The sequence below is a fragment of the Perca flavescens genome, chromosome 14 (genome assembly GCF_004354835.1).
Source record: "Perca flavescens isolate YP-PL-M2 chromosome 14, PFLA_1.0, whole genome shotgun sequence".
Classification (NCBI taxonomy): Eukaryota; Metazoa; Chordata; class Actinopteri; order Perciformes; family Percidae; genus Perca; species Perca flavescens.
Window position 1 is genome coordinate 26,253,694 of NC_041344.1, and position 12,213 is coordinate 26,265,906.

At 40.9% G+C, this 12,213-nt stretch overlaps 1 protein-coding gene across 1 annotated transcript in view; it reads right to left on the reverse strand.

Annotated features, from left to right (window-relative positions):
- Nucleotides 1-7,063: 7,063 nt before the first annotated feature.
- LOC114568071 (hippocalcin-like protein 1) overlaps nt 7,064-12,213 on the reverse strand; it is a 46,736-nt gene continuing 41,586 nt past the window's right edge. The window contains exons 4-5 of the mRNA XM_028597439.1: nt 9,056-9,161; nt 7,064-7,161 (exon numbers count right to left, since the gene is read on the reverse strand). Coding sequence (XP_028453240.1) covers nt 7,064-7,161; nt 9,056-9,161 — 204 coding nt within the window. The remainder of the gene's footprint in view (nt 7,162-9,055; nt 9,162-12,213) is intronic.

Here is a 12,213-nt window from a genome sequence, read left to right on the forward strand (position 1 = left end):
TGCATCTATCTTGTGTGTTTTACAGATGAATTCTGAAACCGAAAAGACATTTCAGTTTAACGTGTGGTTGATGGCAGCAGCTACAGTGATCTGACAGGAATGACTGGTTACACTCCCATGTAGACATCCTGACAGGCTGGTGCAAACACATTCACCCACTTCTTGTTAATAATAATAATAATAATAATAATAATAATAATAATAATAAGGACCTACGGTGTACCTCGACAGGCTGCCACATTCCAATGCATGACAGCAATTTCCAGCTGTCAGACCAGCAGTGGTGGCTTGCAACTAAATACATTTACTCAAGCACTGTACTAAGTACAAATGTTGAGGTACTTGTACTTTACTTGAGTCTTTTCATGCCACTTTCTACTTCTACTCCGCTACATTTCAGAGAGAAATATTGTACTTTTTTTACTCCGCTACATTCATCTGACAGCTTTAGTTACTAGTTACTTTATAATTAAGATTTTTGCACACAAAACACATGTGGTTTATAAAATACAATGTTTTAATATAAATGAAACTACCCAACAATATAACGGCCTTCACTTACAGCTGAAATGATCAGGTGATTAACCCTTGTGTGTTGTCTTTGGGTCAAATTTGACCCGTTTTCAAAATTCAGAAATCAGAAATACAGGTTTCTTTTTAACTACCTAATTGTGATTACCCAAAAAATAACATGGATAATCCCACACCTCGTGCTTCGCAAGTACAACAAAATATCGGATCTCCACTTTAATTTTTTTGCATTGAAAAAAAATGGACAGTATCCCAACTGAACGCAACGAATATGCGGAGGAGGTTTATTCCTCGACGCAGAAGGTCCAGGGTTCGAGTCCGACCTGTGACGGTTTTCCTGCGTGTCTCCCCCCTCTCTCTCAGCTTTCCTATCCAATAAAGGCAGAAATGCCCAAAATTTTAAATAAAGAAAAGAAGACAGATACCCTTCTGTGATTATCCTTCCTTTAATATTAGTCTAAATAATTCATAATTTCTGCTTTTGTAACTCAAGAATTAGGTATAACTTAACTTATAACAATCTATAAATGAGGTCTATTGACCATGAATTCCAAAAATAAGTGTAAAACTAGTGGTGATAAGTTGGTGTTAGTGGTGTTTATTCATGGTAGTGAAAAGAAGAACGTCAAAAAAGCGCAAAAAATGTTGAAAAAGGCGCCAAAAGTGGGGATTTTCAGTTTTCAACCAGCAAGTGCATGGCTGAATGGAAGACAACACAAGGGTTAAACACTTAGTTGATTGACAAAACTGTTCGGATCGTTTCCAGTTTCTAAAATGTGAGGATTTTTCTGCATTGAGTACTTTAAGTAGATTTCCCTGCTGATACTTGCATAAGTTTACTTAAGTAACATTTTCAATGCAGGACTTTTACTTGTAACAGAGTATTTTCACAGTGTATTAGTACTTTTACTTAAAGGAAAGGATGTAAATACTTCTTCCACCACTGCAGACCGGACATTAGCCTTGTCCTCGGTGAAATGCTCTGCTCCCTTAATGCAATCCTTACATATATCCCAAACCAACCAGAGAAGAAATGAGGCAACAGTCCACACGTGCAGCTTTGAAACACATTGGTATATTTTCGAATTTCCAGGTCCAACCGAACAAACGTGTTCATGCAACATAAGAAAAAAATAGGAAGGAAGAAAAGGGATGTTAGGATAGAAGGAAGGAAGAAAGAAAGCAGGGGTATTTATCCAACACAAGCTACCAGTTCATCAGAGGCAGTGAGAAATAGAAAAAGGGTTAACCGGTAGTAGATCAGGGAGTAGCAACTGGTGTTCCTCATGCTACCAGCAGAAGGCAGTGACACTATAGCATTCCCCAAAGCAGCGGCGCGGCTGTACAAATGTTTGGTATGAGTTGACCTAAGGTCAGAAATGTTTGGTATGAGTTGACTTAACCCTTGTGTTGTCCTCCGTCCGTTTCACCTGCTTATCTCCCCAGTTCTGCGTTAGGCCTACATCTTCTTAGCCAACTTCATTCCAACTTGTCACTAGTTTTACACTTCTTGTTGGAAATCATGGTCAACAAACCTCATTTATATGAAATTATACCCAATCTCTTTTTTTTTATTTTAACCATTCATGTTATATTTGGGTACTTTGGTTAAAAGAAACCCAAATTTATGATATAGAAACTTTAAAAACGGGTCACATTTGACCCGAGGACAACAGGAGGGTACAGGTCAGTCCTACTGTCATGTGGATACCGCTGCACCAGCACAGCTCTCATTGGTAGTTCACTTTGCCACTATAATTCCATTTGTGAGGTAGTGAAATGTTGGGCAAACACACACACACACACACACACACACACACACACACACACACACACACACACACACACACACTAGTTAAAAATCGGTTGTGTTTCAGTTTAGTCTGGTATGACAGAGGCTCTTCTCCGGCTAGCTAAAGATATGTATCTCACTCAGTTATTTTAACCTGATCCTAAAATATATCAATATGTATTTTGGGTAAAATAAGTAAATATGCAAGAAATTATAATGCACACTTGATAAGGAATATATGAGATACAAATTGTATTTTGTAAGAGAATTGGTAAGTAAAGTTAGTAGCAGTGGTGTAGTCTAATGTATTGTAGTGGGTATACTGTACTGTACAGTGTATATATACATATCATAGTGGAGGTTCCCTCTAGGGAAGTTTTGAGCATCGACGACTTCATTTCCTATATTCGGATAAACTTTTATGCCCCAATTTACGGTGGAAATACCTTTATTTAGCCTATGTGAAGAAGAAAAACACAGATGACAATTCTAAATATATCAAAAATATAATGGAAAGTATGTTGTTGTATGACATGTATGGCATTTTTTAGTGGGTATATGGAAATCCTGGAGCTTTCTTGATGGGTGCACTGCGTATACCTGCGTATCACGTAGATTACACCGCTGTCTGGTAGAGTTTTAAAAAAAAAAGGAAAGAAAAATTATGACAGAGAAAGTTTGTTAAATATTTAAAAATGTTTCATGGAGAAAGGGTGGGATTAAATAAGTTTGTAATACTTCCCACTTTTTGTTTCGGGAAAGTGTTTTGTTAAGATGTATCTGTGTTATCTATATAATTATTTTCTGAATGACTTGATTTTGGGTTTTCCTCTACTTTCTTGAAAAAGAACCTCACATGGCAGACAGAGAAATCGTTTTGTGCCAGGGTTTTATTTTATTATTTATATTACCTTAGAAAAATGTGTAAAGTGAAGCCTATTCAAACCTCCTTAAAGGTGCAGTAGGTAAGACTTATAAAACTAACTTTCTGTCATTTGCTGAATGTTAGAGTAGAACTACAAGCAGGTCATTAAAGAAAATAAATCCAGCTCCTCTGGCACCACCTACAGCCTGTAGTGTGATTTGCAAAAACCCACGTCTCCCTGTTCAGATGCACCAATCAGGGCCAGGGGGGGTTTCTAACTGTGTAAATCACTGCTCAGGCACACACATTCATTCTCCCTTCCGGGGGGAGGGGCTTAGGAGACCGTTTTGGGCTTTAGCAGAAAAGGGGGGGAGGGACTGAGAAGTTGTCGATGTTCAAATTCTTTGGCTAAGTCCTGGATCTTCCCAATCCTACCTACAGCACCTTTAATGGAGCTGCTAACTCACCTGAAATGATTGCGTTAGTCTGAATTTCAGTGTCTTTTCAAAAGGCTTTTGGAACATAATAATACAGCTATGTCATAAACACTGAACCACAACAAGTGAATCATGTGGGGCAGTTTAATACAATATGTTTTAATAAATGTAATCTGATAAGTGGTAACTACAGTTGTCAGGTAAATCTGGTGCAGTAAAAGGTACAATATTTCCATATATGTAGTGGAGTAGAAGTGTAAAGTAGCGTAAAAATGAAAAATACTCCACTAAAGTACCTCACTGATGTATTGAGTAAATGTACTTAGTTACATTCCACCACTTCTAAATACCAAAAACACTTACAAATACTTACACTTATGTACCATATCAGCCTATAAAAGTAAAGAACGTGAAGGTCCCTTCCTAAAAGAACGATGCATATGAGTATATGAGTATCTGCAATATGTAATTTGACTTTTTTTCCCCCCCTGGTCTGCCCAACGCTTAACTTCTTCACAAACAGACTTAGTCTTGTGTTTAACCTCCCAAACAGAAGATGGCAATAGTGATCTGACAATGGGGGCTTTACATGGAGTGGTGCTGGTGTTCCTGCAACCAGTGGCTACATGTTTTCACGTGCACGGTATTTCAGATGGAGGCTTTTGTTCTGAAGCACATTTTAGTCAATCAAGGCTCTTTGAAAACGCTAATAAACAGTTCTAGATTGAAAATATTGATGTGATGCCATGTCTCCACATGTTCCACTTCCTTGGCGCTCCAAACGTTAAAAAGGTGCTCTAAGCGACGTTGGGTGACGTCACTTCTTGTCGACGTTCGAAGTATTTTCAAACAAAACGGAGGCTAGCTCGCCCCTCCCTCCCTCCCTCCCTCCTCATCCCGTCCCCACGCTCTCCCTTCCTGTGCTTGCTGAAACAGTCATGACCCCCCCTCCCCCCAATTCCTTCTTGTCGGTTTCTGGCTGGAACGCTGGAAGACCGTTTGTTATGTTTGGTGGTGTAGGTTGGCGCGGTTTGTTTTTTGTTGGCGTTTGTGGAGCCGGGGCTGTCTATAGAGACCGCGTTTTTTTTTGTACAGTGTTCAGTTCAGGCGCCAGGCAGCTTGCGGATAGTGAGGGTTTGCTGTATGTGAGGAAAAATGTTGTAGCCTAAAAAAAACGTGTGACATCGCTTAGAGCACCTTTAAGTAAATCAAATAGAATCAATCAAGGGTTCCTATCAGTGCTGATATACTGTGGTATGGATCGAAGACGGGACATTTCCGGAATCATTACGTCACATCCCGCGTGACCAGGATGTCCCGCTGGATGCCCCTCGCTTTCCGCTCTCTGTGCGTTGTCGTTCTTAAACTCTGTCCGATTCACGAAACAACATCAAACTTGGAGCTAGCAAGCTACACGCTGAAAATGGCCAAGTTCTGAAGAGGATTTGGATGGTGCAACAAGGCATGCCTGCTTGGTTTTTTTTCAGGGAATGATTGTAAAGATGTACAAAGAATATGTTTTATACGGCATTTACTCTCTAACTGGGACGTTTTGCCGGGATTGCTGGATTGCTAATTAAAAGGTGTTTTAAGCCCTCAACGTCACCTTCCAGGCACTTGGATTAGGCAATGGTTAGGGTTAGGGGTAAGGTTAGGGTTAGGTGCCTTGAAGTCGACAGTTGCAGCGCTGCCTTCAAGTCGACGTTGGGGGCTTAAAACACCATTGAGCAATATTTAAACAGCTCACATTACTGTATTGTGTGAACAGTTGATTTAATATTGTATGCAGCGTTTTCTTTTGCGGGGTGCAAATGTTCCACCAAAACAAGTTCCTTCCCGAGCTTAGCTCCGCCCGAGACGATAGTGATGGGTTTAAAGAAATGCCAATAAACGGTCAGATTACTGCATATGTCTGGAAACCCCCGAAAACTCGAATCTGAAGAAGTATCTCCCGTTATACACGACACAACTGTTCATCTAACTGCTCTGTGAGCAGACCAATCCAGGAGGATACGAAAGCACTCAGCTACAGAGTGATGAACGAGCCCTTAGTGAGTTCTCTGTCTGTCAGGGGAAGGGGGGGGGCTGAGGGAGGGAATGGCTGAGGGGTCTGCAGAGCTACAAAATGATATGGCTGTGCGTTTACTGTTTTTCATAGGATCATACAGTATACAGTAATGACAGGTTACGGCTATCTTAAGTATACTTCTCGTCGTTGAAGAACTTCAAAATACTTACAAATTAAGAAAACAACACGTGATAATAATACATGATAATAATACTGCAAAAGTTAGCCTCGAGCACACAGTGCATATTCAAATATGCACACACACACACACACACACACACACACACACATTCAGAGCAAATGCGCAGCCATACTTTATAAACATGTGGCGGCTCAAACGATACGTGCTACTGGTGTCATTAATCAAACGCATCATGGGATCCCCTTACGGTATACCTCACCTTTTTTTATAATCTTACACTTTTAACAAATCCACAAATCCCAAAGAGATCAATCCTAACTCATTTCTCTCTCTCTCTCTCTCTCTCTCTCTCTCTCTCTCTCTCTGTAAACTGGAACACGGTCATCTTTAACAACATGTCAAAGTAAAAGCACAATAATAACAAAAAAATGAACAAATAAATATAACATGGAGGAGGGCAACAATATGTACAAATGAAAAATAACCAAAAAACACATTTGAAATTTCTGTATCAACAAAATGCCAGTAGATATCAATAAAAAGCTAATGGGATCTTAGGCCATTTTCTCAGCCAAAGATCATAAAGCAGTAATCCCCCCCCACCTTCCAAAAAAAAAAACACTCCCACCCATGCACCCCCACCCCGAGCACCCATTCAGACCAGACCAGGAAGCTACGCTACATAATACTGCCTTTCAATGCCAGAGTGTGCACCATACATGAAGACAGACTTCACCTGATGATATACATAGACGTACAATATATATATATATATATATATATATATATATATATATATATATGATGTACATGTGTATTGGAGGGCAATCCCCACCCTGCAGAAATCCACGCTTTGTCATAAGCAGCTCCCCCGTCCATCCACAGAGAGAGAGAGAGAGAGAAAGAGGGATATGCGGGGACATTAGCGGACGCCACTGTCGACTGATCGTTAAAATGTATGCATGTCCTTTCAGTTTTCCCAAATATATATAAAAAAAAATAAATGAAAGTGAGATGATAAGTGATGGCTTTTCTTATCCTCCATCCTCCTTCCCTCCTCCACCACCCTTGCACACAGCAACGAAAAGAAAAAGAGATGATGATAAGAGAAACGGGAACCATCATGCATTGATTTGAGTGACTGTTTCAATAGCAACAGAGAGGGTGAGGAGGGACGGGTCGCAGCAGGGGGGGGGGAGGGGGGGGGGGGCGTAGACACTTTTGGGGCTCAGAACTGGGAGGCCGAGCTGGGGTCGCACTGGAGTAGCCGGACGATGGACGGGTCGCTTTTGGCACCTTTGATAAACTCCTCCAGGGACAATTTACCTGCAGAGGTAAGAGAAAATAGAAAACAAAAGGGGCAATTATTTTTTGTCCAAGGGCAGAGGAAGGGGGGGGAGGGGGCATTTTTGTCACTATTTTGACCTTTTGACACTTTTTTTTGACCCTCTTTGACACTTTTTCCAATGTCGTTTTTTTTCCAACATTTTTGAATTCGTTTTTCAAATGTTCTGTATTTTAACTGAAAGTACACACATAATTTCATTAATTTCATTTATATTTTTTTTAATTATGGAACAAAGTCCGGGGAACGAGCTGCCAGAACTTTCTCCGTTATTTTACGGATTTTATTTCTTAGATTGTAGGTGGGCGACACACTCACTCACACTCCCACCGAGCACAAAGAGGCCAGCTGTTCAGCATTTTACACGGAAGTTAGACCCCCATCGATAGGTGTAAGACGTGTAAGACGTTCATTAAGAAAAAGAGCGTGGAGTGGGAGCAGTTGTTGGCAAGGAGCAGGTCGGCTGGACATTATCCACAGAGGAAGGGGGGGGGTAGGGGGGGGAAAGCAGTGGCGTGTGAGCACCTGGCTTTTGTACGGAGCAGGTTGATGAGGCGAGTGGAAGCAGCCGTGCCTCGTCTGCTGCCTGGAGAAGCCAGCCACGGGGTTATCTTACTGTTTTTGGTCTTTCATTTTATCATTAGCCCTAGTCGCACTGGATTAGTAGAGGGTCATCTGTGATCTTAATCCCATGCGAACCTGCATGTCTGTAATTTGTCAAGTGACAAAATATGATGTCACGGCTCTGTCAAAACTTTTATTTATAATTGCCAACGCAGCCAATAGACCTTTTTCACGGCAGACATGTTGACATGTCATAGTAGGAAAAGCCCACGTGTATTCAAAGCCATTAATGATGGCTGCATTCCACTTAGGAGAGGCCCTGGTATTGTGCATGCTGACTCACTGAAATAGCTTCCTGGGACACTTGATGGAACTGAGCCATCGTTAAGGTTATCAACTTCAGCTGTGTACATGAACTCTGTGTTTGGCCGAATATAACGGGGCATTCGCGGTGGAATTTTTACGTGTCAAATTTGGGACAGGGCCGATTTGCGCAGGCTTATCGTCACAGACGGTCCTCAGGTAATACTAGTCCCTTGTGAATAGGGCTTTTGTCTGCAAAATGAGTTCCATTTTCAGTTTCCCACTGTCCTTACTGGGAACTACACGTTATTTCATTTAGTAAGATAAAAAGAGAAATTGATTTCTTTCTGTTTGCATAGACAAACACACAGACTGAGTGTGCTGTTCCCATGGGAAACACTGAAATTAGCCACTTACTTGGAGAAGAGAGATGAGAAAAAGCCCTTTTGTTAGCGTAACCTTTTGGCTTGTAGATTCATATTCTTTTGCCATTCAGTGTACAAGCTATTAGAGTTTTTTCACAAAATGTCATGTGAAAGTATATAGAATAATATATAATGTTGTAACTGGGGACTTTTTTTATTTTATATATATATATATATATATATATATATATATATATATATATATATATGTTACTGGAGGGTTGTGTGCTATATTGTATTATGAGCCACTCCAAAAAATCTCTTGTTTTCAGTAAAATGAACACATTTCAAACAAGGCTGCACGATATGAGGAACATACTGTATCTAATTGTGATTATTTTTGACTGATATCGCAAATAATTGGCTTTCTTTTCTTTCTGTAGGATCTGATTTGTAGGCTGGGCCTCTGCAGCACCACAATACTTCATTCGGATCTGGATACTGCACTAGTCTATAGTGCGTTAAAGTTGCGATTAACTGTGCAGCCCTAATTTCAAAGATTATCTTTCAATGAACTCTCCCATTCATCCCCTCATTGTTCTACTCCCCTCTCCCCCTCCCTGTTGCCATTTCCTCCTCTCACCATCATTATTGAGGTCCATTTGTCTGAAGATCTTATCCGTCCTCTTCTCCGGCGTGGATTCATCCTCGGGCATCTTCATCACAGATGACACCATCTTGTAGATGGCCTGATAGATGGAGCCAGAGAAAGAAGAGAGAGAGAGAGAGAGAGAGAGAGAGAGAGAGAGAGACAGGGTTTAGAGGGGGAGATTAATTGAATTCAAGCCAGCAGGGAACCACTAAGGCCACTCAGCAGGAAGGAAACACAACTGAATATGAAAAATAAAGTCACTGTAGCTTTCAAGATGCGCATACACACACTTTTTAATTTTATTTTTTAAATGAACAACATTTGTATGTATTTTTAACACAACATGCACACGCTGAGGAAGGGCTATCAATTTCAGGATCCAGCACCCAGCACCCAGCCTTCAAAGCTTTAAGGGTCTACGTGAGTTGAGCGCGTCCTAGTCTCATATTGCCAGACCTTCCTCCACAGCGCTGCGGAGGATGGTCTGGCTAGTCGACACAGCACTCTGGGATGGGAGAGACACGTGCTCTGGTTTATTGGCATTTCTTTAAACCCTAACCCTAAGCACCGGGCGGAGCCACGGTGCCTCTGCAAAATAGCCTCGGGAAGGAACTGGTTTTGGCGGAACGTGTGCTCGTTTAAAAGTAGTTGTCAGATTGGACAGATAGTCTAGCTAGCTGTCTGGATTTACAGCTAGCTAGACTACGATGGAGGGGAATTAACCTCCCCCTCCATCACCCCGCACGTCATCACCACACCCCCACACAAAAATCAAGAAAAGATGACACAGTAACTACAATATTCAAGACAATACAAAAAAAATAATAAGAAAACAGACATTAAACAATAGACCAATTAAACATACTGTATGTATAAATGACAACACCATAAACCCATCAAACACGTCTCTCCCCAGCAAAATGCTTCCCAGGAGCCCTCCACAAACACACGCTCTAGAGCCCGACCGATATATCGATATTAGGCATTTTCCAAACTATTGGTATCGGCAAAATAACGTACGAAAGACCCTTCAACCACGTTCTGAGTGTTGGCGTTGAATAGTTTGTCCACCAGAGGGCGCTCTACAACGTCCCTGTTGGCAACATTCTTTGATTTTATTTGTTGTTATGTTTTTGTTCAAAGGACTTCAAGTTCCATATCTTAAGTTTGTATTTTTATAAATTTTATTTATCAGAAATTTAATATGTTTTAATGTTCCTCTGTTCTCTTACTGACAATGAAACAAACAAGTTTATTTTGAAACTGCATTATCATATTATTTTTAGTGAGGACTCACAAATGACTACAAGTAGCTAATGTTAGGGAAATCTGTTTGATTTGTTATGTGTTTCTGGATTTTTTTTTTTTATATATATCGGCCGTTATATTGGAATATTGCATTTTTAAATCACCAAATATTTGTATCGATATCGGCCTCAAAAATGCTTTATCAGTCGTGCTCTAATTTTTTTTTTTTTAAAGATGATCTTTTTGGGCTTTTTTCGCCTTTAATTGACAGGACAGCTAGGTGAGAAAGGGAACAGAGAGGGGGGGGAAGACATGCAGGTAATCGTCACAGATCGAACTCGAACCCTGGACCTCTGCGTCGAGGCATAAACCACCATGTATATGTGCGCCTGCTCTACCCACTGATCCAACCCGGCCACCGGTCGGGCTCCATTTCTAACGTCCACATGATTCACTGGCAGTTGGTACTTCTGATGCTAAGAGCGCCTTCCCTGGCCAGCTTATCCACAAATACCCACGCAAGCGTCCGTGCGGGGCTATAAAAACTACGCCATTCTAACACAGCGACACAGATGCCTGCCACATGCCAGCAGGGTAAGGGGATGACTTACAAGCAGAGCTTGCTGCATTGATCTGATTCTCCTTTATCTGTTGACCCATACGTGCGCCTCCCGTCCCCCTGGTAGCATTAAATTAACCTCTGCAAGTGAGCGCGGAGAAGCTCAGAGTATCAGCCGGCCTCAGATGGCGATCTACTATCAGCTTACGAGCCTATCAAATCTTCTCCATTGGGAGCACAGTGTGTAAAACTGACTCTAGATCAGTGTCACAGCAGCACCCTTAGAAGGGAAGGTGGCTTGCACAAAATAAGCCCTCTGTGCTTTTCGGTAAGCCATACCAGCTGTAAAAGGAAATCTCTTTGACTGTAAAAGGAGAGTTCATATCTCTTCCTCCGACAAAAGTTGAATAGCGTATCTCGCAAAAAATCAAGAAACGTTATACTAAAACACAACGAGGCCCCCCCCCCTCTCTCCTCTTCAACAGCTACAGACACAGAAATGGCACATCCTAAAGAAAGCTCATTGTGGGACTGGCTCTAGTGGCTATAATTCTGCACCAAGGCTGAATTTTGGGAAAGAGTATTAGGGGACCACTAATGTCTATATAAAAGAGACTTCAGATACAGTATTAGGGGACCACTATGGTCTATATAGAAGAGACTTCAGATACAGTATTAGGGGACCACTAAGGTCTATATAAAAGAGACTTCAGATACAGTATTAGGGGACCACTAAGGCCTATATAAAAGAGACTTCAGATACAGTATTAGGGGACCACTATGGTCTATATAAAAGAGACTTCAGATACAGTATTAGGGGACCACTAAGGTCTATATAAAAGAGACTTCAGATACAGTATTAGGGGACCACTATGGTCTATATAAAAGAGACTTCAGATACAGTATTAGGGGACCACTAAGGCCTATACTTCAGAACAGTATTAGGGGACCACTAAGGTCTATATAAAAGAGACTTCAGATACAGTATTAGGGGACCACTAAGGTCTATATAAAAGAGACTTCAGATACAGTATTAGGGGACCACTAAGGTCTATATAAAAGAGACTTCAGATACAGTATTAGGGGACCACTAAGGTATATATAAAAGCATCCAAAAAGCAGCATGTCATGGGATCTTTAAACAACATTGGAGTGTTACTTCAACTGCCTCTGTTTTTGGGGAAAATATTTCTTTCTAAATTGCCAATTTTGACAGAATGATTTGATACATTATTTGAATTGTGGCATACATCTCCTTCTCCCTATGCCATATTCAATCAATTTCAAAAATCTACAAATTAGGGGAAAAAAGTGTCTACATTTTGTTGGATATCTCTTTTGA